The 25,658-nt window shown below is 36.9% G+C and overlaps 1 protein-coding gene across 5 annotated transcripts in view; it reads left to right on the forward strand.

Annotated features, from left to right (window-relative positions):
* CBLB (Cbl proto-oncogene B) overlaps nucleotides 1-25,658 on the forward strand; it is a 218,560-nt gene that overhangs the window by 162,281 nt on the left and 30,621 nt on the right. For all 5 annotated transcript variants that reach the window (XM_044381780.3, XM_026492654.4, XM_044381753.3 and 2 more), the window contains exons 13-16: nucleotides 8,935-9,029; nucleotides 19,733-19,879; nucleotides 22,904-23,001; nucleotides 23,117-23,248. In XM_044381780.3, coding sequence (XP_044237715.2) covers nucleotides 8,935-9,029; nucleotides 19,733-19,879; nucleotides 22,904-23,001; nucleotides 23,117-23,248 — 472 coding nt within the window. The remainder of the gene's footprint in view (nucleotides 1-8,934; nucleotides 9,030-19,732; nucleotides 19,880-22,903; nucleotides 23,002-23,116; nucleotides 23,249-25,658) is intronic.

Raw genomic sequence — 25,658 nt, forward strand, 5'->3', positions numbered from 1 at the left:
ACATCCTCTCCAACATTTGTTGTTTCCTGCCTTGTCAATTTTTGCCATTCTAACTGGCGTAAGGTGGTATCTCAATATGGTTTTGATTTGAATTTCCCTGATGGCTAATGATTTTGAACATGTTTTCATGTGTCTTTTAGCCTTTTGTATGTCTTCATTGGAAAAGTGTCTGTTCATATCTTCTGCCCATTTTTTGATTTGATTATTTGTTTCTCATGTATTGAGTTTGAGAAGTTCTTTGTAGATCTTGGATACCAGTCTTTTATCTGTAGTGCCATTTGTAAATAGCTTCTCCCATTCCGTGGGCTGCCTCTTAGTTTTTTTGACTGTTTCCTTGGCTGTGCAGAAGCTTTTTATCTTGATGAAGTCCCACAAGTTCATTTTTTCTTTTGTTTCTCTTGCCTTTGGAGATGTGTCATGAAAAAAGTTGCTGTGGCCAATGTCAAAGAGGTTGCAGCCTATGTTCTCCTCTATGATTTTGATGGATTCCTGTCTCACATCGAGGTCTTTCATCCATTTGGAGTTTATCTTTGTGTATGGTGTGAGAGAGTGGTCAAGTTTCATTCTTTTGCATATAGCTGTCCAGTTTTCCCAGCACCATTTATTGAAGAGACTGTCTTTTTTCCACTGGATGTATTTTCCTGCTTTGTCAAAGATTAGTTGCCCAAACAGCCGAGGGTCCATTTCTGGGTTCTCTATTCTGTTCCATTGGTCTATGTGTCTATTTTTGTGCCAGTACCATGCTGTTTTTGTGATCACAGCTTTGTAGTATAGCTTGAAATCTGGCAACATGATGCCCCCAGCTTTGTTTTTCCTTTTCAACAATTCCTTGGCAGTTCGGGGCTTTTTCTGGTTCCACACAAATTTAAAGGCTGTTTGTTCCAGTTCTTTGAAAAATGTCATTGGTATTTTGATTGGGATGGTATTGAAAGTGTAGATTGCTCTGGGTAGCATAGACATTTTAACTATGTTAATTCTGATCCATGAGCATGGAATATTTTTCCATCTTTTTGTATCTTCTTCAGTGTCTTTCAAGAGTGATTTGTAGTTTCTAGAATATAGATCCTTTACCTCTCTGGTTACATTAATTCCAAGATAACATGATTTTGGGTGCTATTGTAAATGGAATGAATTCCCTACTTTCTCTTTCTTCAGTCTCATTGTTCGTGTATAGAAATGCAACTGATTTCTGAGCATTGATTTTGTATCCCGCCACATTACTGAATTGCTCTATAAGTGCTAGTAATTTGGGGGTGGAGTCTTTTGGGTTTTCCATATAGAGTATCATGTCATCTGTAAAGAGACAGTTTGACTTCCTCTTTGCCAATTTGGATACCTTTTATCCCTTTTTGTTGTCTGATTGCTGTTGCAAGGACTTCTAGTACTATGTTGAATAATAATGGCGAGAGAGGGCATCCTTGTCGTGTTCCTGATCTTAAGGGAAAGGCTTTCGGCTTTTCCCCATTGAGAATGATATTCGCTGTAGGCTTTTCATAGATGGTTTTTATGAAATTGAGGAATGTACCCTCTGTCCCTACACTTTGAAGGGTTTTAATCAGGAAAGGATGCTATATTTTGTCAAATGCTTTTTCTGCATCAATTGAGAGGATCATATGGTTCTTGACTCTTTTCTTGTTGATATGATCTATCACACTGATTGATTTGCGAATGTTAAACCACGCCTGCATCCCAGGGATGAATACCACTTGGTCATGATGGATAATCCTTTTAATGTACTGTTGGATCCTATTAGCTAGGATCTTGTTGAGAATTTTGGCGTCCATTTTCATTAGGGATATCGGTCTGTAATTCTCCTTTTTGATGGGGTCTTTGCCTGGTTTGGGGATCAAGGTAATACAGGCCTCATAGAATGAGTTTGGTAGTTTTCCTTCTGTTTCTATTTTTTGAAACAGCTTCAGGAGAATAGGTATTATTTCTTCTTTGGATATTTGGTATAATTCCCCTGGGAATCCATCAGGCCCTGGACTCTTGTTTTTGGGGAGGTTTTTGATCACTGCTTCAATCTCTTCATAATTAATCAGTCTGTTTAAATAATCAATTTCTTCCTGTTTCAGTTTTGGCAGTTTTTAGGTTTCCAGGAAGGCATCCATTTCTTCCAGGTTGTTTAATTTATTGGCTTAAAGCTGTTGCTAAAAGTTTCTAATAATCCTTCCTATTTCATTGGTGTTGGTCGTGATCTCTCCCCTTTCATTCATAATTTTATTAATTTGGGTCCTTTCTCTATTCTTTTGAATAATCTGGCCAGTGGCTTATCAATCTTATTTATTCTCTCAAAGAAACAGCTTCTAGTTTTGTTGATCTGCTCTACTGTGCTCCTGGTTTCTAATTCATTGATCTCTGCTCTAATCTTGATTAACTGCCTTCTTGTGTGTGGGTTAGGTCTGTTCTTTTGTTCCAGCTCCAGCTTCTTGAGGTGAGAATATAAAAACTGCATTTTAGATTTTTTCTATTCTCTTGAGTGAGGCTTGGATAGCTATGTATTTCCCCCTTAGGACTGCCTTTGCAGTGTCCCATAGGTTTTGGACTAATGTGTTTTCATTTTCATTGGTTTCCAAAAATTATTTAATCTCCTTCTTAATTACTTGGTTTACCCAATCATTCTTGAGCAGGATGCTTCTTAGATTCCAAGTGTTTGAGTTTCTTCCAAATTTTTCCTTGTGATTGAGTTCAAGTTTCAAAGCATTTTCGTCTGAGAATATGCAGGGAATAATCTCAGTCTTTTGGTATCAGTTGAGACCTGTTTTGTGACCCAGTATTTGGTCTATTCTGGAGAAAGTTCCATGTGCATTAGAAAAGAATGAGTATTCTGTTGTTCTGGTGTGTAGTGTTCTGTATATATCTATGAGGTCCATCTGGTCCAGTACATCATTCAAAGAACTTGTTTCTTTGTTGATTTCCTGCTTAGGTGATCTGTCTATTGCTGAGAGCGGAGTGTTGAGGTCCCCAACTATTAACGTATTATTATCTATATGTCTCTTTATTCTGGTTAAGAGTTGACGTGTATCTAGCTGCTCCCCTGTTGGGGGCATAGATATTTATAATTGTCATAGCCACTTGTTGGATACATCCTTTAAGAATAATATAGTGTCCTTCTGTATGTCTAACTACAGTCTTCAGTTTAAAATCTAATTTGTCTGATATGAGAATTGCTACCCCAGCTTTCTTTTGATGTCCATTGGCATGAAAAATGGTTTTCCATCCCCGCACTTTCCGTCTGGATGTATCTTTAGGTTCAAAATGAGTCTCTTGTAGACAGCAAATGGATGGGTCATGTCTTTTTATCCAGTCTGCAACCCTGTGGTGTTTTATGGGAGCATTTAGGACATTCACATTGAGAGTGATTATTGAGAGATCTGATTTTAATGATGTCATGTTGCCTGTGAAGTCTTTGTTTCTATAGATTGTAAATTTCTGTTCTGTATCACTCTTGGGGCCTTTTTACTTTTATAGAACCCCCCTTAATATCTCTTGTAGGGCTGGCTTGGTGGTCACTAATTCCTTCAGTTTCTGCTGGTCTTCGAAGGTCCTTATCTTTCCATCAATTCTGAATGACAGCCTTGCTGGATAAAATATCCTTGGCTGCATGTTATTCTCAGTTAGAGCTTTGAAAATACCCTGCCAACCCTTCCTGGCCTGCCAGGTCTCTGTAGACAGGTCTGATGTTATTCTGATATTCTTCCCTCTGTACATAAGAATTTTCTTCCCCCTGGCTGCTTTCAAGACTGTGTCTTCGGATCTAATATTTGCAAATTGCACTATGATGTGATGTGTGTAGGTCTGTTCTCATTGATCTTGGGAGGGGTCCTCTCTGCCTCTTGGACATGAATGCTTGTTTCCTTTGCCAGATTAGGGAAGTTCTCAGCTACAATTTGTTCAAATATCTCTTCTAGACCTCTCTCTTTCTCCACCCCCTTGGGGATGCCGATGATTCTGACATTGGAACGTTTCACTGAGTCAGTAATCTCCTGTAATCTACATTCTTGAGATTGGATTTTTTTGAGCCAAGTTTCCGTTTTTACTTTCTCTTCTATCATCCCATCTTCCAATTCACTAATTCGTTCTTCTGCCTCATTTACCCTGGCTATCAGAGTGTCTAGTTTAGACTGCATTTGATTCATAGCATTTTTAATTTCTGCCAGATTCGCTCTCATTTCCACCCTTAGAGATTCTATATTCTTGTTAATATTTTCGTAATATTTTTTTCAAGCCTACACATCATCTTGACCATTGTTACTCTGAACTCCATTTCTCAAAATTTGGTTATATCCATATCCAAGTTCTGTGGCAGAGGCCACAGTCTCTGTGTCCTTTATTTGCTGAGGGTTTCTCCTCCTTGTCATTCTGATGCGGAGAGGTTGCGGGGATGCCCAGAGCCCAAATTATTGACCAGGACCCAGGCAGTGTGCACTTGTTTTATAGGGACCTTAGGTATGTGGGCTTCTTGATTTTTCAGCCTGCCTTCTGGGGGAGGGGCCTGCCGCTCTGATACTCAGGCAACCCTGTTTGGGTGGAGTCGCCCTGTCCTCTGCGAGGGGGGATGGGGATGGGCACAATATGAACTGGTATTTCTAGGCTTTTGTTTTCTGGCAGCTTTCCCTGGCAGTTTTCTGTGTCTCTTCTGAGAGAGCAGCAGCGGCCGTATCCTAGCCTGTCTCAGAACAGACAGATCGCAGTCTGCTCTCTACTGAGCTCTTCTGGCCACTTTAATTCTGTTTCCGTTGGTGCTGCTAAAAACCCCCCCGCAGTGTCCCAGGATGTGCGCCCCACAGCCACTCTCCCAGCCCTCCTTCGAGGGCAGGCATGTCTCTGTCCTTTGTGCTTCTAACACCACCAGCCACCCCTGGTTCCCGCATGCTCCTGAGCTCCCTGTTTCAGTGTGGTTCATGCACACTCCAGAGCGCCAGTTTTCCATCTGGTTGCACGCGCAGTCCAAGCTCCCAGTTTCAGTCTAGTCGAGTGCACGCTCTGGAGCTCCCGGTTTTAGTCCAGTTCCAATGTGCGCTCCGGAGCGCGGGTTTTCAGTTTGGTCGTGTGCGCGTTCCCGGGCTCACGGTCTCAGTCTGCTCTCTCGCGGGTGCCGTCCGCGAGCCCGCCGGCTCCCCCGTGCAGGTGGCTGCCGCTTCCTGGCGCCCGAACGCGGCTCCCTCCCCCTTCCGTTTATCTTCCGATATCTGTGCGGGGTTTCACGGCTCCCCGCTTCGTACCTCAATACTCAGCGCTGGAGATGTTCATTTGTAGAGATCCAGATGCATCATCCTGCGTCTCAGGCTGATTTCCTGGGTGTTCAGGGCAGTCTGATAGATATCCAGCTCGACTCGGGGGACTGGCTGAAAAAAGGGTCCCCTACTCCTCCGCCATCTTTTCTGCCTCTCCCAAAACCTGCTCCTTAGTAAATATTTTGTTGGCTAGATATTTATTGGTGGTGGTGGTTTGTTTTAATTAGCTGAGGTGAAAGTATTTTTGTTAAAATGTTTTAAAATATCATTGGAGGGGCGCCTGGGTGGCACAGCGGTTAAGCGTCTGCCCTTCGGCTCAGGGCGTGATCCCGGCATTACAGGATCGAGCCCCACATCAGGCTCTTCTGCTATGAGCCTGTTTCTTCCTCTCCCACTCCCCCTGCTTGTGTTCCCTCTCTCGCTGGCTGTCTCTATCTCTGTCAAATAAATAAATAAAATCTTTAAAAATAAATAAATTAATTAAATAAAATATCATTGGATACTTGAAACTTACTTCATATATATATATAATATATATTTTCTATATATATTATATATAATATAAATATATATAATATATATTTTCTATATATATTATATATAATATAAATATATATAATATATATATAAACTTTATATATATATTATATATAATATATATATATTATATATATATTATATATAATATATATATATATATATTATATATATATCCAGATACTAACATTGTGTTAAACTATCTTTATTCGTTCCTCTTGAAAGTTTAAGAATACTGCTGTTTCTAATATGGTAAAACTATCTCTGACTTGTGATGTTACTTCAAGTGACATTATTCTAAAATGACCCTGTGTTCAACAATCTTTTGAAGATGCAGCTGAATCGAAAGATTACCCTTTTTGAGATTGTGGCTTTTGCTTTTTGGTGGAGAGGCCCATATTTATATGAATGCCTTGAACTTATCTATAAATCTGAAGGGCTATCAAGAAAGAAGTCCTCGGTGTACTCTGGTTTCATTTCCAATCTGATGTAGAAGGACAAATCGTAGTGATATTTTTTGAGTAGTATTTGTGTGGCTTCACATACGTGGGACAGAGGAAAGCGGCTGCCTTTGGAGTTTTGTACAAATAAAAAGTTTTGCCTTAATTGTGCTGAGATGATCACAAAAGACCCTGTGTCTTAAGGGTCCCAAATACTTTAAGCTTAATTTTTAGACAATTTCTGAATCGTAAGATGTCATTTCAAACTTCAAGATTAGCATTAAATGCTATCTTGAGGCATGTGAAACATATTAACCTAGGATAACCTAGAATTGATAATGTTACATAATAACTCGGATTAAACTTCTTCCATAAGCCTTAACTTTCCCTTATGTCTTTTTATTTCTTCAGCCTCTTTCAGCTATATGAGTATTTAGGATGTTCAAGACACCAGGGGAAATACAAAAGGAATAAAGCAAAGTCTATGAGAATGAGACAGGTGTATGATTAGTTAACTAGAAGATAAGGCATAGGAGAAGCATTCAGAAAAAATAATATGGGCTCCTCAAGAAGCAAAACAAATCTAATTGCGATGCAGTGTAAAAGAAGGAATAAAGAAAGCTGCACACAGGAAGGTGACTGGCTTGTAGACCTGAAAAGACTGATAGGTGTTTTTGTAGACATGACAGGGAGGAATAGCATGAAGGCAGGGAGAATGGGCAGAGGGAAGGAAGTCCATTGGATAGATTGGATGGATAGGCTAGAGAGAGAGAGTAGGCAGCAGTGTAGATTGTAACCAAAATAGAGTGTCCTGAATTCTATACTAAGTTAGAATTAATTTGTTAGACAGGAAAAAGGTTTTAAAGGTTTTTGTTGTTGTTTGTTTGTTTGTTGGCAGAAGAGTAATAGGATCATAATATTTAAATTGGTAGCATTTTCAAGGGAGTTGTGGTAGATTTGGGACAGTCAGCTGGGAAGGCAGAAGAAAAAGATGTCTCCTTAGTTAAGGAATTAAAGAAAACCTAAATCTGGGGCGCTTGGGTGGCTCCATTGGTTAAGTGTCTGACTCTTGATTTTGGCTCAGGTCATGATCCCAGGGTCATGAGATTGAACTCCGAGTCAGGCTCCACACTCAGTGGAGATCTTGAGATTCTCCCTGTTCCTCTGCCCCTCCCTCCCCACCCCATGCCTTTCTTAAAAACAAAACAAAACAAAACAAAAAAAAACGGAAAGCCTGAATCCATGGGGTTTCAGTGTAAACTGTTGCAGTCGATGCTATCAGTCTATACATTTGAGGAACAATTTTTTTCTCCTATTTATAAACAGTCTTTTCAGATTTCCAAAGAATATAAAATATTTATTTTTAGCCCAACTTACTGTAATCTATTGCCCTCACTCAGGTGGTGGCAGCTAAAATGATTCTAAGTCTACTGGAATGGATGCAGGTGGGAACATGGATTTCAGAATGAAACGGTGTTTGGGATCTGTTTTGTAATCATGTAACCTTATTGTAGCCTCTAATGAGGGAGACATGCAGAGGAGAAACTGGAACTCTAGCACGGGTCCTCGTTTTTAGAGTGACACTTCAGTGCTGTAAGATTTAGGTTGTGTAAGTCTGAAACGCAATCATTGATACATTTCAAATGTGTTCTTTGAACCATGTTTCTTATTTTAAGTTGCAAGAGAAGGGCATGGACTTTTATTTTCCATTCTAAAAGCTTCAACACCATTTTAGAAATAAGAGGGGAGGAAAAGAAATTGGTAGGTTATTGATGGGGCTATCGGGCTTTTCAGGTTCTTTACAGCCTTTTGCCCCCACATCAGCCTACCTTTTAAATATGAATTAATATGAGTTTAGGTAAGAGTCCCATGTTAAAACTCCAGTGATTACATAAAGATTTTAAAATACATCTAATCTTTTTTGCATGTGTGTGAATATACAATGTTATTCTCTCTCTCTTTTTTTTAATTGCTTTAATTTCAAGTTGTTGCATTACTCACAAGGAATTGTTCAGTCCCTATAGTGTAACAGAGAAACCTGGAAATCGGGATTTCTTATTCTGAGTAATTAAACACTGGTTCTCTATGGTCTCTTATGAGCAAGGAAACAATTTTAGTTTGTGCTGTTCACATGGAAAATTTCATTTAAAATTGCACACACTTTGAAAGCCAGAACAGGTCTCTCGTTGCCAATAGTGTTGAAGCTTCAGCCTTGAAAGATGAAAAGCAGAATTCTGATCATACTCATGTACTGTTCTATCAAGAGGATTAAAGATGTCCTGTTAACCCCAGAGAGAGATCATTTAGAACACCTGTATTTGGGAGAACTGAAATAAGCGCACCGGTCCTCTTTCTCTTCATGGAATCCGATAGAGAATGGTCACTTTTCCATAAAAACTGATTGGTATCTGGGAGATTTTGCTGTCTGTGTATCTAGCTACCTGCATCTGATTTATAGAAATTATAGTACATATTCCTTCTCGATATGTTCAAGAGTCATGTTGTACTATATTTGTTACATATAACTTGGTGCTCCTTTGGGTGGTGGTGAGTAATCGCTATGGTGCTACTGACTCCTCAGTAAATTATATGATACTTCACTTGTTTAAATAAACTGACATTGCATATGCTTTTCCAAATTATAGTTTTTCTAAGAGCTGCTACCGTTTTAGGGTCCTCCAGAAGTGAAATTCTAAACTAGCCCTTTGATTTCCTTTCAGGTCTTTTCCAATGGTCACCTGGGAAGTGAAGAATACGATGTTCCTCCCCGGCTTTCTCCTCCTCCTCCCGCTGCCACCCTCCTCCCCAGCATCAAGTGAGTGCCATTGAATGTGGAGAACATTTATCCGTGGGTAAAGCTGTGGTAAACAGTGGATGTGAGGTATTCAATACACAAAGTACAGGGTGAACAGAAACACATCAATAAAAACAATCCAGCCAGATTTATAAACTAATGTACCAGAAATCAAGATCCTTCCTGATTCTTTGCTGGGAACTACAGCATTTATGACACTTACCTAAACTCTGAGATTACACACACAGCAACAGGGAGAGAAAACTTAAGGCCTCTTTGTATCCGAGAAGAGGACAGAGTAGCACAGTGAGCTTTCCCCTCCAATTTCCCTTTCTCCCTGAGGGGCGCCACATTTATCCCAACTGTCCAGTATGATATCAGAAAATAATCTCTTATTCTTTCAGTTTTCCTAATTCCCAAACCCATTCAGCCACTAAGTCCTATTGATTGTTCTTTGGAAGTTTTTTTATAATCAGCTATTCTTTCCCATCCCCTCGTAGCTGGACAGCTGAAAGAATCATACACATGATGATACATCATGATCTTAGAATTCTTATCAGTGGATTTTAAAATGAGTTAACTGAAAAATAAGTTCACCCAGGTTATCTCATTTGAAAAATGGGGACACAAGAGACACACTGGACAGTTAGTTAAGTGATCTACCCAAGTCAAACCAGGATAAAACCAAGTCTCCTGATTCCCATTTTCTACTCTTTATATTAAATCAGGCTACCTGCCTTTTCTCCAATATATTTTGTTGATATAGCTGAATGAATTTAAATTCTGCTTTCCCCAGATCACTTTCCTCCTTAAAACCCAGCACTGTGTTTTTCTTTTCTTTTAAATTAATTCTGTGCTCTTCTGCTAGCAGTAGGACCCACAGCATTTTCCCCAACTAAAATATTGTTCAGTAATTCCTAATGCTTGCCCTCCAATCTTGTCTTGATTTTGTCCCCTGGTTTTATGAGTTTTTCAAGCTGTCTCCTCCTATGTACCACCCTTTCAGAATCTTTATTCTAATGGTCCGTGTCTCAGGCTCTATTTCTTCATGAAAACTTGTGTGACATCTTCATTCGTAATGACAGTATGTGGTGAGACTAATTCTCATTTTTCTTCCTACATTTGTAGGAAGTAGTTTCTTCCTACATTTAACTATGAACTCTGTTTCACTGTCTTCTAATTTTAAAGTGCTTCTCTACATTAAAAAAGATGATAAGGTTTTGAGGGCAAAAACTTTTCCTTAAATTTTCTGATTCTTCCCTAACACCTTACTGTTTTTGCTGTGTAGTGAATACACCAAGAGTACCTGGTTGCTTGATTGATTATTGGGTATGATCTCACTTCTAATTGAAAGTCTTAGAGCATCTTCACTCCTTCCTCTGCTGGTCACTGAGCTCCCCTATACATAAGAATACAAAAGAAGGATAAGCTAAATCCTAGCCCCCAAGAAATTTGCACTCTACTTTAGAAAATAAAATGAACATGCATGAAATCCCTAGAGAACATTATGCACTAAATTGTATAATTCTAACTTGTTAGTTTTTACTTGTGCTTGGAGGAAAGACTGTTACAGACTTAACAGTCCAAGTGTCTTTCATAGAGAAGATGGAAATTTCCTGAGTCATGGAGAATAGACACAGTTCAAAAAGAGAGCGGACAAGAAAAAGCAAGAGTGTGAAATGTGACATCATTCAGGGAACAGTGGGAAACTAAGCTAATTGGAGAATTCTCTAGTGGTAACTTTTCTGGGAACTGCCAGAAAATGTAGCTGACATAAAAATTGGAAACAAATACACATACTCTGTATAGTAGGCTCTAAATCAGTAAGAACATGTGATCTCCTAGCCTCAAATGAACTCTGGATATGTGTATATGTAATAAAACATCTATGTTCAATTAACTCTGAGAATTCAGAGAACATCAGAAAATGAAGTAAATAAAATCTTGCCAATTAGAGATTAAACTTGCATATTCTGTTTAGTAAATTCTTATAGGCAAGTGGAATAAGAAGCAGAAGTTGCAGTTTTCTTCATATATATTTAATATTAGATACCCGTTTCTCCTATAAATCAAGAATAAATTCATAGCATAATGTATTTTATTAATATTTTTCTGGTACTTCAGTTTGTAAGTGCATGTAAATATATGTTGTTCCCATTTTCTCTTGATTTTTCCCTCAGAAACAGTGCAGTTGCTTTACTGAAACAGAGACATATTTTAACAGTGTATGTTTAACAGCAAATTAGTTTTTGATTTTGCATGCTGCAAATTAACCATAATTAACAATACAAGTGTCGACTTAATGTCACATTTATCTCTTTAGTTTTTTATTCTGACTATAAATAATAGTTGTTCATTATATAAAATATGGACACCATAGAAAAGAAAGAAATTTAACAAATATGTAAATACAAGTATATACATTCTCAAAATATCAATGTCCAGAGTTTTAACATTTTGACATCGTTTAGACATTTTTTTACATGATTTAGATTCTATTGTAGAGACAATTTCATGTCCTTCTTTGTTATTTAATATTTTAATAAGCACTTGTCTTAATCATTTATGGACTGTATTATTATAAAACCAGCATGGAATTCTGAAGTGAACGTTAAAATAATCAGACTTAATTCCAGACCCGACTCCAGCATATTAAGTATTTGTCTGTCTTTGAACAAGGTAACTTCTCAGCCCTCACTTTCTCCATCTGATAAATGAAGGGCTGTTTATCTTAAATGATTTCCAAAATTCTTTTGAGCTTCAACTTTTTAGGTTCTATGAAATATGTGTTTTAAGGGGTGGGGTACTCATCTGTAATGTTAATTAAAAATGAAATATTTGGCAATTTAAGTGTTCATTTGTAGTCGGCTGTTTGCGTCTCATTGCTAAAGCCAGAATGAGTTGGATTACTGCTCTGGTTTTGTTTGGTTTTGTTCTTTATGTTTGGTCTACTTGGGCCTCATTAGAATGTATAACCAGAGTCCAGTGAGTATGGACCCTTAGCACTAGAAGGGCATAGAACAGAGGTCTCAGCAAATAAGGATGAGATAAGGATGTCGGATGTTCTAGTACCTAATTCCATGTTAGACTCCTTCTTCATGTTCCAAAATCAGCCCAAAGCAAAGTCCCAAAGTACTACCTAACATAGACTTCTCACAAATGTTCTCGCAAATGTTGAAAATCCCAGTGGTGAATTCAGTAAAGTCGCAGCTAGCCTTTACCTTTTTAAATGTACATTGTGTTGTTATAAATATTTGCTAAAGTGTAATTGTTAAATTATTTGATGTTACTGTGATTTCCATTTACTTGATATAAGAGGCTACTCTCTGATAGTCTTACTTTCTTATAAAACTATATGTTTGCAATTATGTGACTTTTATTGTATAACTTAACTTGAGACCTAGAAGAATATAGAATTTATTTTTTAAAAATGTTCTGTTGAAGCAAGCTGAAACTGTACTAGTGTGCATAGATTTAGTTATTTTTTTCTTAGTTTTTCTAAATGGTTTCTATTTAATTAACATCATTGACATTTAGCTATAAATGTGAAATTTTAAATAAAAGCTTACTATTTTCTAGGGAGGGAATGAAGAAAATCCTATGTGGATTATTTTTACTTCATAGTATAAATTTTTACTAAGTTATGTTTGTCTTGGAATAATTTGACTAGAGTTGAATAAGGTATTCTGGGGTTAAATAGTATACCGCCTTTAAAGCCAAGATATGAATTTTGGTTTGGTTGGTTTTGGAAAGTTTTGATTGGCATTATGACATGATACTGATTTGCGTTGGTAAAGAATTTCCCTGGCTGCTATGTGGAAAATTGTCTTTAGGACAGCAGAAGTGAAAGCAGGGAGACCAATGGAGAGTGTCGTCGTCTGATATGGTAGACCAGTCAGAGATGGTCAGGGCTTTGACTGGAGTCATGGTGATGGAGTTACTACTGGGTCAACTTTGGGGCATATTTTGATGCAATGGTACTGTTAATAAACTGGATATCTGTGAGGTATGATAGTCAGCACTGACCCCTCCATAGGTTTTTGGCTAAAGAAACTGAATCGTTGGTGCCATTTTCCAAAAGTGAGGGAGAAGAATTGATGTGGGAATAGGACAGAGGTGTAAAATTGAGACTTAGGGATCTGCTGAGTTTGGGCTGCTTATTACATACACACACACACATGCACACACACACACACACACCTACCTAAGTAGAAGTTTTGAGGGAACAGTTGGACATACCATCAAAGCTTAAAATGTGTATTATATTCAGGTGAATATTTCAGCAGATACTACTGAAAGCTAATAAGCTTATTTCTGTATGCTCAATGCTCAAATATAGTAGATTGGTTACACTCTCAGACATTTGAGTGTAACTCTGAGATTTTAAACAATATGGGAACTTAGATATTAAAGTATTACCTTGAAGTAGACTATACCATTTACCCCTGAAATGTTAGAGAAAATATATTTAGAAGACTTCTGTAGAGTAAAATTTTAGTGAACATTATTGCTTATTATCAGAATCTCCATTTATATACCAGATTGCTAGGGAAAATAAACTAGGAATGTAGCTTTGTGAATGTAGCCTCAACAACTGCCCCCCTCCAGTGAGAGTGACCAGAGTAGGTCCACGCTTCCAAACATCGGCATCTGTGGTGTGAATGCGTGTGTGCCTGTGATTGTCTTTAAACAGTCACCAGAATGGTCTATGTATACGTCTAAGTGTAAAACTATAAAGCTAGATCAATGTGAATGAAACAACATGGCGAGTTCATGGTAGAGGGGAAAGTTTGTTTTGTTTTGCTTTGTTTTTAACTAGAAAGTGGATGACGTGGAAGAAGAGAAAAAAGTACTAAGCCATGGGCGACATTAATACAAATACCACACTGTAATTTAAAAACACTTAAAGGGAGTGAGCTGAATGGGAATTTCTCATTTTCGATATGATGCATACCAGGCTTCATTACGTGTGACTAGTGTCAAAAGAGCAGGAAAATGTGTTCCGTTATTGTTCACCTGAGGAGCAGTGTAGACAGTATGTACTTCGGTTTTACGTGAATCCTTTCTATGCTCAATGATAAGAAAGTATGGTAGAAAACTTTTTAATGGAAGATTAAAGCTGTATTAAGAGCTACTCTATTTCCTTAATCCTAGCAAATGAATATGGTTGCTCTTTTGCTAGTTTCAGAACCAGCTTTCCTCTAGTGGTACCTTAAAATTGTTTTAAGACTTGCCAAGATATTACACTATTTTTGTTTGTTTTACCTTGGGTAGATGGAAAGGTGCGCCATGACCGAAGATGGCAGTCCCCCCCCCCCCCCGCCCACTCACTCTCTCAAAGGGAAGAAATGTGAGCCATTGGATGCTATTTAAATATACAATGTAAAATATATACCCTATGCTGTCTTTTTTTTCCCCACAGAGACATAATCTATCATATATTCTCCATTTCTCCATGAACATATCGATCCGTTGATAGAAAATGTGTAGGGTTAGAGTGAGATTTTATTTTCATATTAAGTGAGAGCATCTTGGCATATTCACAACATTCAAGCATTTCTTAGTCTCTATTAAGATTTCTCTGTCGTCTCAAATAGAATTCAATAAGTTATCTGAAGGCCATTAAGAATATTCAGCATATTTGTGAAAGTTGCTTATCTACAATATCTAAAATGAGTTAAAATGAATTTTTAATGTTAAAATGAAGGTCTTCCACTGGTTAAAGCATAATTTATATACAATATGCACAGCAAAATTCAGCTCGATGAGTTCATATCCTAGCCATGTAATCGCCACCACAATCAGATCACAGGAAAGTTCCATCACTCCAAAAAATCCCCCTGTGCCTTATGTCAGTTTCTCCCCTCACCCAAACCCCTGGAAATTACCAATCTGATTTATGTCCATATAGTTTTGCCTTTTCCAGAAGGTTGTATAACTAGGATCATGTGGCACAGACTTTGGGTCTGGCTTATTTCTACTTAGTGTAACTCATGTGAGATTCATCCATGTTAGCGAGCCTCTCAGTAGTTTGTTCCTTTTTACTGCTCCAGAGTAAGTGTTCATTATAAAACATACTGTGGCTTGGTTATCCGTCCCTCCACTGAGGGACATTGGGTTGTTTCCAGTTTTTGGTGGTTACAAATAATACCACTTTAAATATCATCGTGAAGTCTTTAATGTCCAACATATATTGGAAAATTAGCTTCTCAAGAAAAGTATGTGTTTCTTCAGTATCTATCTTCTTGATTTCTAAAGCAGACCCCCAAAAAATTTTAGAGATGTACATTGGTTCTGAATAAGTTAACTTAAAATTGTGACTAAAAATTTGTTTCTCCAATTTATATACAAGTCCGTGAAATGCTTATAATTAAAGCTTATAGGAAAGCATATGTTAAACGTAATAATATGCCACACCAGCTTTTCTCAATGTCACGGAAGAACCCTCAAAATCAGTATGTATTACAAAACTCACTCTGATATACTGGGGAAATTACTTATTTGTGGCATATGTGCAGTCATTTCAAATACAGCTCTGTTTTGTGTCACCACTTCCCAGAGCTATGATTTCTGTGAGTTAAGTATTTTCCCTGTTAAGAGTGTGACAATTAATACAAGAAATATGGACTAATGTATACAGCAGGTTCTGAAGAGTCCGTTTTAAGAAAAGATATTTTTTAAAACCTTGCCTTCAGATGTGATTAAATAAACATTCTTACGTGTAGAAAATGAGCGAACTAATATATTTAAAATGCTTTTCTAGACTATGAAAGAATCCTAAAAATGATATCTTTTTCCCTTAACAGCTTGGTCTTCTATTTCTCTGATAACCACTCCTTTTTGTCTAAAAGCTGGGAGTGCTCCCCTGGACACACACCATCCCAGGGCTTTGTTGACTCAGGGGCCACCATTACGCATTTTGCAGTTCAGGACAGAAATAGGTGACAGACGTAGATGAATATATAGAAAACACAAGGTCAGTGAAGGAACATATACCAAATACATTTAATCGAACAAATTGAAGTTGAAAGAAAATTGTTTTGTCGGGCAATGTCACAGGAGGTTCATATATAGACAATGAAAATGGATATTTCTGCTTCGCCTTTTTTTCTGGAAAAGTTGATGGGCTAAGTGAGTTATCAAGAATTGCTCAATTGAAGGAAAGAAAAGTACGTGGCAAGGGTGGTGTTTGAGTTGTAAGTTAAATAAAGCTAGTGGGATATGCAGGTCACCCCTCTGATGATGTGCCTCATTCCAAGCATATAAAATGCTATAGAGTAGTGTATCTGTGAGTTTGTTTTGAAATGTAAAAATCAGTAAGAACGGCGTTGGAAAATATACACTTGGTTAGTTTCAAGTGTGCACTTGGAGAAAATGGCTGTATTTCGCACTGAAGGCTCAGCTAACTAACACACAGTGAATGTAACAAGAGGTGCAGGTTGGGGAGACCATGGCTGTGCATCTCTGAGAGACTGTGTCCTTGTGCATTACCAGCCTATTAACTCCAGAATGACAGCCACAGTGCAGAACGTTCTGCGAGTGTATGATGATATAAAGGGAATGAAGTAATGGATGTAAATGGTAAGATAGTTTACTTGGCAGCTTTAACTTGGAACCAGCCAAATACAATTTGCTCTGTTTTGTTCCTCTGATATCCTAAACATTCCTCAGAAACCATATCAATGACTGAAAATTTTCTCGTGTCCCGTAAGTTAGGTATTTTCTCCACGGCCAAAAGTAAACATACATGATAGCTAATGAAAATTGTGAAACTAATTCTTTTACCACTTATTTAATGGCAAGTAAAATTGAACCTACTTTTTGAATTAGTTTGTGAAGGGAAAAAAATAAAAATTACAAATAGTTTAATTATTAACATGATTTCAGATTTCACTTTCAGCATTTTATATACAACTTCTTTATCTTATTTGTACCTTCTCTTTTTATTAAAGCTTTATTTTTTAGAGAAGTTTAGAGTAATTAGAGACTTTATTTTTTTTTTTAGACTCACAGCAAAATTGAGGAGAAGGTACAGCGGTTTCCCATATACTAACCGCCCCCACACATGCCTCACCTTTCCACCATCAACATCTTCCACCCTAGCGGTACCTCTGTTAAAACGGCTGAACCTATATTGACACATAATTACCCAAAGTCCGTACTGTACATTCCTGTTTTTTATGGTAGAAACTGCTTTTATTTTCCCTTCAGAACTGGATAGGATTAATTTGATATAAAAAGTTACATAATGCTGAATAAATGTACTGGAATGAGGGGCGCTTCTGTGGCGCTGTTGGTTAAATGTCCAGTTAAGCATCTGACTTTTGGTTTCGGCTCAGGTCATGATCTCAGGATTTTGAGATCGAGCTGGGCATCGTGCTCCTTGCTGAGCATGGAGTCTGCTAAAGTTTCTCTCCTCCTCTCCGTCTGCCCCTCCCCCCATGCGTTCTCTCTCTCTCTCTCTCTCTCTCTGTAAAATAAATAAATCTTTAAAAAAATTTTAAAAATGCACTGGAATGATATTTTTATAAACTGGTTTATCTAAGTAGAATATTATACTGATACAAGAAGTTTGCATTAAAAACACAAAGAAGAAAAATAACATTAAAATGGTGATAAATGGGATACTTAAGCACTTTTTTGGATTTAGATACAGATTCCACTTGAAGACATTTTTCACTTCTAGATATAATCCACTAAAACCCATTTAAGCTAAAAATCTATGACTAGTAAATTTTAGCGGTAAGCCTTTATTATTCCATACAGTCATAGGTGGGCTTTGCTTTTCATTTTCTTCAGCAATATTCCATCTGTTGATTTGCCGCAAAGCAAAAGAGTAGGGGGGGGATTACCCATATGAAATTCTTTATCATTGAAGAGAAAATATAGCATCAGCCGTAACAGATGTGATTTCAAAAACTGTCCATTCTTGTGTCAATATGCAGCACTTCTTTGGAAACTCTTAAATCGTTGAAACTAACCCACAGCGGGCAGATGGGAGATTTCTGACATTGATGTTGTTGAACATTTGGTTAATAACATTTTTCCTTTATACAAGATATGCTTGAATTGCATAGGAAAAAAAGATTCATTATGAATGAAAGTATACTAGGATATAGAAAGGATGTACATTGTTTCATTTGCTAATAGAACCCATTCTGGTCCTTGAGTTGGGTAAATCGCTGTCCATGTTTCTAAGACTCAGTAGAAAGGTCATGTTTGAAATCCCTACTCTAATAGCCATCAGATCACCATTTTGCAGCCCACGTACTTGCTGGCCTTCGTTTGGAATATACACACGTCTTCTAAGGTTGCACCATAGGAGCTGTAACCCTTAGGTTATTAATCAGGTCGTTAGCGTGGGCTCTGGGCAGTGACAGTGGACTTTTTGTCACTGTGCTTTCATCTCACTATAAACTGCCATTTGAATTTGGAGATTGCTCAAACAAGAATTCAAAAATCAGTATTGAAAAACTCTTCAAAGACAGGTAAAAATATGCTTTTGAAAAGTCTTGGGAGAGATTTTTCTTTAATCTTTGAACTTTATAAGGATTCAAATACATAGTTGAAAACTTTTACATTTTTCACAATGTCTTCTTGTAATGGACACAAAGAAAAGCCCTTAAAATTTTTCTCATTCTAACTAGCGAGAAGAAATCTAAATGAAATCGTTATTTCAGGCTCGATGGCACAGATACCAAAGGACTCTTGCTCCCTCTACAGAAGGTGCTTCAACATTGCAGTCACAGAGATTTAGAAAAAAAATACTTCTAATGAAACAGAGGTTTCACCATGATTAACAAAAGCTTTGGGTTTATATATACCAACAATGTCTTGCAAATTGGTTCGGTGTCAAAAAGTTAGGGTAGGTTCCTGTGTTTCTACTTTGATATTTTTCACTTGCATAAGGAAGGATTAGATTAAACCCCATTAGCAACAACTGTGAAAAACAGTAGGTTTTGTTCCTTGTTCGGCTTTGTTTTATTTACTCTCACGGATGCGTAAAATGCTTGAAAATTTCTTTTGATATTAGGTGATTGTTGTACTCCTTTTCATTCTTTTTTGTTTAGCCAGGGAATCGAACCCATAAAAATAGTGTACTGTACCTCAAAGACTTAATGAGTTCTCTTATTACCTACTTCGACTTGTTCTAGTCATTTTTAGTTCTTAGTAGTTGTTGGGCGGAAAAAATGAACAATTTGAATTGTACTTGAACTTCACAGGAGAAGGAATTCATTTAATTGAACTGAATTTTTTTTCAGCTAAAGGTAATATTCACAAGAGACAGAAAGTTTGACCTTTCTATAAAGACTTCATTAATAATATAAAACTACCATGCATATATATTTATTATCTTAATTTACCCATTTAAGTTGGAACAAAATGTTAATATTTTAATAGCTTTGGTTTGGATAATTTTATACATCCTCTCTTAACTTCAAGACCTTTTTATTTAACTTGACAGGATACTAGTTTTTCTTACCATGTCATTTAAAATTATAAGTATGAAAATTCTTTTATTGCATCACTAGAGTCTTAACAAAAGATTGAAAATCCTTTTCATTTGTATTTAGTATAAGAACAGCCCTTCTGATGTTACCCTGTAATTGAAAAATGAACACAAGTGACAAAGTAGCTCCTTTGATTGGAGTATATCACATCTGACTTGCCTGTTCTGAATTGTTATGCTTAAACTAGACTGGATTTTCTTCCCTCTCTGGTAGGTGTACTGGCCCGTTAGCAAATTCCCTTTCAGAGAAAACCAGAGACCCCGCAGAGGAAGACGATGATGAATACAAGATTCCTTCATCCCATCCTGTTTCCCTGAATTCACAACCATCTCATTGCCATAACGTAAAACCTCCTCTTAGGTAAGCATGTGGGCAGCTTTTTATCACCTCCCATCTGCATAAGCATTATCATGTGTGGTTTTTGTTTTTTAGCAACTGAATCACATTTATTTAATTAAAAATCCTTGATTTCTTAGTCAAAGCCTCCTCTTCCTATATACTATTTTCTGCATTATTTTCAGAGAAAATTAAAAGGTGCAGATTTCTCATTAATCAGGAAGTCATTTAACTAAATTAATTGACTAGCAAATCTAATGGGACATTTTGTTGCCCTCTCCCCCCAGCAAAACAAATTATAGTCTATTAAGACTTTGCTGTACATTACATATTATGGTGATTAATTCATGAATTTTCAATACGCTATTTTCAGTGCATTTTATCAGTTCTGAGCACATAGCTCATGAAGAAAAATCAGTGCTCAGAAACTAAAGTATTACCTAACCTTCCTTAGAATTTCTTTTCATGATGTAAAGACTAGTATAATATATATTCATTTCCCTTCTTGTTATGCTACCTACTTCTATTCATCATATCCTGAAGAAACATAAAAAAAAAAAAGAAACAACAAAAAAAAGTATTTCCCTTAGGTATTTTTTTTTAATCAGGAACTATTTTACTTTTCCTTAGATCAAATAAGATTGTAAGGGATAGTATCTTTCTTTTTCTTCTTGTCAGTTGTTTGTTCTTCTTATAATGGAGACATCCTTGGTCTTTGAAGTGACAGCTCCACTGAGGTATAGAACAGTTATTAAAAAGAGGTGATGTGTATTGAAATATTTGTATGTTTTTAAGTAGAAAGATGATTCTGCGCTTACATAATTGACTTAGTAGCCTGTAATCTTAAATATTTGTCTTTTTTCTCGTCTGACTTACATGAGGTACACAATAAGTCAAATCTCAGTTTTAAAACTTGCTTTGTGAGACGGAACCTAGAGCGATGCTCAGCACACGGCATAGGGCTCGACTGCGGCTGGTGGCCCGGCCGTCCTCCTCCCAGCAGCTCTTGATTGAGGATAGAACTGCCGAACACTTGAGTCGTCTGTGTCAGCTTTCCTTCGTGTGCCATTTCCTTTTCAAGGTCAAGTCAATCAGTGGAAAGCATTTTATGAGTGCAGTATTTCCTTCTTTTCAGATGAAAAATCTAAAAAATGTTTTTGTGCTTTTGAGTATCACACGGAGGTAAAAATGCAATACTTGGGGAAAAAGACCAAGTCTTCATTTTCACCAGAGAGCTGTCTACCTGAGTGATCTGGGTTAGAAATATCAAGACTGCAGAATTCTTAACCAGGATTACTAACATTCTGCAGTCTAGGGCTTCATATTTCAAAACAAGAACCAAAGCATTTCTTGCTAATCACTGATGTTTAAGACATTTGTTGATAAAATGCTATCATTGAGAAGATAAATAACTGAGAGGCAATTTGTTATATCAGAAGAACCAAATGTCTACTACTCTTATTAAAGGAAAGTTATTCCTTCACATCAAATACAAATTGTCACAATTTTTAGTTCTTTTGGCTCTGACAAATGTACAGTAATTTTTAAAGACTGAAATAAGATGAACTTTTTTGGTTTCCTTGGGATTTCATTTTTTTTCATTGCTGAAGAAGTGAGAGGTATAATTTAAATGCTTTAAATGTTAATTGTCAGATCATATTAGATAAGATTTTTGGTGGCAGGCCTCCCAAATCCTGAAAATAAATTTGAATTATGACCACCATTATCATCTTTCTATTGTTATAGAGAAGTAATAAATGTTGATAATCCCTAAATTTAATTGGAGTGAATTTTTTATCTAATTTGTTCTCGAAAGCCAATGGATGAAGTAACTTCTTATGTCCTCCACAGAGCACTCTTTAAGCTTAAACACTTCCTTTCCCAATACGTTTTCCCCCCTTTGGAACATCAGAAGAAATAAATTGTCTATATGTGGAAAAAGTTAAACAGTAGATGAATAATTCAATTCAGTTTCAGTAAAAATCCATCATTATGAAAATTCAATACATGATAACTATTTTAAAATGAACCATCTCTGGCCCCTGAAACAGATGTGGCCACCAGAGAGAATGGAAATGAATTTCAGACGAAGCACTCTTGTAGTAACTATGTAAATATCCACTATCTCCTCCATTATGTATGTACTTTTACTTTGCCCCAAAAATTCAGAGGTAAATCAGAGAAAAGGAAAATATAAACTCTGCTTCCTATAGCTTTTTGTGAATAGAATAACTTAGCAGAGTGCTCATTGTTACACAGTAGCTACATTCTAAAGACAAAACAAGCTCTGTACTTTCTCTTCCTACTACCTTCCCATGTCCCAGTTTTGTCCGTTATGCTCATGGTAGGATTCCAATGTGTTAATACAAACAACAAAAATGCTTTTTTAGTAAGTATTATCCTTTACGGACACCCAGATTAAAATATTTGCTGTGTACCCAAGGCCTTTGCCAAAGTCATTTTTCTACAGCCGTCAGAAGTGCCGGAATTTTGGTCACAGCAGTAGTGAAATTCTAACACAGACCTTAGGTCTTCGACTATGCCTATCACAATTTTAATGAAATTATGGAACATTCAATAATTCTTCTTTGATGGGCTCTAGTTTATTATAAGGAAAGCTTAAATTACAGAAATAAAAATATGTTAAATACCATCAACAAATACCAAAGTCATTGGGACTGTTACATATTTATTTTTGCCTTACTACATGTTTTTCTTCAAAAACTGGACAAGGTATTATTGAACTCGTCCAAATACATGTTAATTTTCACAGATGTATTTAGCTTATCAACAGTTTTTGTGGCCTTTGTAATTCTTGATTTCACTTTTAAAAAAGATTGTCTTCCATGAGATATTTACTTCTTTGTAAAAAGAGTTGAATAAGAATATCTAGATAATATTTCTTATACTTTTTCCAGAAAAGGAAATTATATTTATTTTCAAGCTTTAGCATATGAGCAGGGTTGCTAATTCCTATCACCCCTCCAAATTACTGTTAAATGGAAAGTAGTTTTCCTTATGACTCTTGTCCTTTGATCTCTGCTGTAGGTCTTGTGATAATGGTCATTGTATATTGAATGGAACACATGGTACATCTTCAGAGATGAAGAAATCAAACATCCCTGAATTAGGCATATATTTAAAGGGTATGTATAAAACATCTTCTCTTTGTGTTCTACATCTTAATGGTCAGAATTTAAAGGCAAAATTCCATGCCATTGTTGTACTGAAAATACATTAAGATTTTGTGTTATCCTCTAGGAGATGTTTTTGATTCAGCCTCTGATCCAGTGCCATTACCACCTGCCAGGCCTCCAACTCGGGACAATCCAAAGCATGGTTCTTCACTCAACAGGACGCCCTCTGATTATGATCTTCTCATCCCTCCATTAGGTTGAAACCTTTAAAACTATTTTCAAACAAGCCACCCTGCCTCTTCTTTCAGTTAATATCTGAATTCTCAGATTTCAGTGTAACACAGACTTACAAGGTTATGAATTTGTCTGAATTAGAATGGATTCTCTAGGTAGTGGGGGCTCTCAAGTTCATGTAACCACTATTTCACTTACACGACTGAAGCAGCGGTTTACAGAGCTGGCCACCAGTCTTCAATTTATCAAGTCATCTCTTCACGTACAAATGCAGTCTACAAAACCTGTGAGCATCCTTCCTTCCCCGGAGCCCTTGTGTTCCAGTAGATTTGAAGTGCTATCTGAGATGTTCTTTAAGTACAATTCTTAATGAATGTGTACTTAGTTTTTCTTGGAGCAGAACATGGCCCAATTCCACTTACTTAGCTAATTATGGAAAATCATATATTTTACTGTAGAGAACTGAGAAATAGATTCTGTCTTATAACCACTGCAATTACACATCCAAAGAATGTGTTTATTCTGTGTTTATTGATTCTAGGTAGGAAGCTTCTCACCCTATTTTTAGAGGAAGACAATTAGAATCTCCACATACCTTAAGGCTTCACGATAACAAGTCATCATTACATAGTGACGTATGATGAAGGTCCATCTATAAGTTTCTCTAAATTGATTATTAGGCACCCAGAACTGTAAAATGCCCCTTTTGATTTTTTCCCAGACACCATCAACCCGTGTTTCTAGTTAGATAATTGCAGTGTCTTTTGCTCCAGCTCTTTCCGTACTCAGTGCTTCATTCTCACCTACATCAATTTCAGGCACCTGCTGACTTCCTTACCTACAGCTTTGTCTCTCCCTCCCACTTCTTCCTGTGTGCTGGTTTTTGACCTGTTACCCAGGTCTTCGTGACCTAGGTCAGCACCGTCCAGTAGAACTTTGTGCAGTGTTGTAAAGAATCTGTATATTCACCTGCGCGACTGTGGGTGGAACTGAATTTTAACTGCAGCTCAACAGCTCTGTCTGGTTGGTGACCACTGTATCAGACGACGCAGACCACTGCTCCGGCTGGTCTTCGTAACTCAGCCTTCCTCTAGCTCTTCACGTACATCTCGTGCTTTATACTGTCCCCTCTGTCCAGAAGACACCGTCCTTGCGTTTAATGAATAAATGGTTTTGAGCCTCTGATATCCCAGGCCTTTCTGTTCTTGGTAACACCTCGCTGAATACTGCTTTCTACTTTTCCTGTCCCCCTTACAATGCGGAGCTCTCTCTGTGAGACCTGAGGGACTCTCACCTGTGAATCATACCTCTTTGTGAGTTTTTCTTAGATCTTCTTGTGGAATCTAAGCTCCTTGCATCAGGCCCTTGTGATTTTGATCTTCACATTACCCACATGCCTAGCATGGTACCTGACACTGAGGGGCCGAAAAAAGGGTTTGGATGAATAAGATAATGAACGTAGCAGAAAGCTGAAGGTTGGAAGGGTAGCAAAGCTCTCTTTCCTTCCCCCCCCCACCTCCAGATATTTTAAGTTAGAAAAAGACTTATTATCATTAGAGAAAATACTTTGAATACGTTTTGTAAGGCAAGTTGGATGAATGATAAAACTATTTTTCTTTAAAATACACCTTTGGCTTAAGTCAATAAACTTAAATACATGAATTTTTATTACGGGAATATGTAGGTGTTTGCTTATACCCTGTTTTATTCACAGAGTATTTGAGATTACTTACAAAAATATGTACATTGCAATTTTATTGTTTTAAAAAATTGAAATAAGGGAAAATATGAGTAGAATAGTAAGATGTAGCAAGGGAAAAATAAGTAGACATAAAAGCATGCTGCAATATTCTGTAGTTACTAAAGCTGGGAAATATGCAAATATAAGTAGTTTGGGGACCACAGGAGAGAGTTCTATATTTAACTGTTCCTCTTTAGAGATAACTGATGAACAGAAAAATATATTCCTCTACCATAGGTACATTTTCTGTATTTTGACAATGAAATATATGGAACATTAGTTTAAATGAATTAAAATCCAGAAGAATGAACTTTAAAAGATAATCTATTCTGTGACATTAAATTTTTTGTGCCCAGTGTGATTTTCTAATAAGAGGCTGTGAACTCTTATTGTTACATAAAAAGTTCTGTTTTGATGGTATGACCTATAATAATTTTTAGTTCAAACTGCGTGTCTTAATATTATAAAGGTTACAAGTCGCTAATAAGCCCTTTCATAACCTGCAGTGCTGCTTTTTACCAGAAAGCCCTGGGAGTTTGAAAAGTTTGCACATGTACATGTGTGTCTGTGTGCCTGTGTTTCTCTTCAGACACTCCCAGAAAATAAGCAGCTTTCGTTCTCAAAGTTGGTAAACTGTGAGATAAACCCTGCAGGTGAAGGTCTTCATGAGCTGCAAGAGAAAAATCAATCA

Source organism: Ursus arctos, unplaced genomic scaffold, assembly GCF_023065955.2.
Source record: "Ursus arctos isolate Adak ecotype North America unplaced genomic scaffold, UrsArc2.0 scaffold_4, whole genome shotgun sequence".
NCBI lineage: Eukaryota > Metazoa > Chordata > Mammalia > Carnivora > Ursidae > Ursus > Ursus arctos.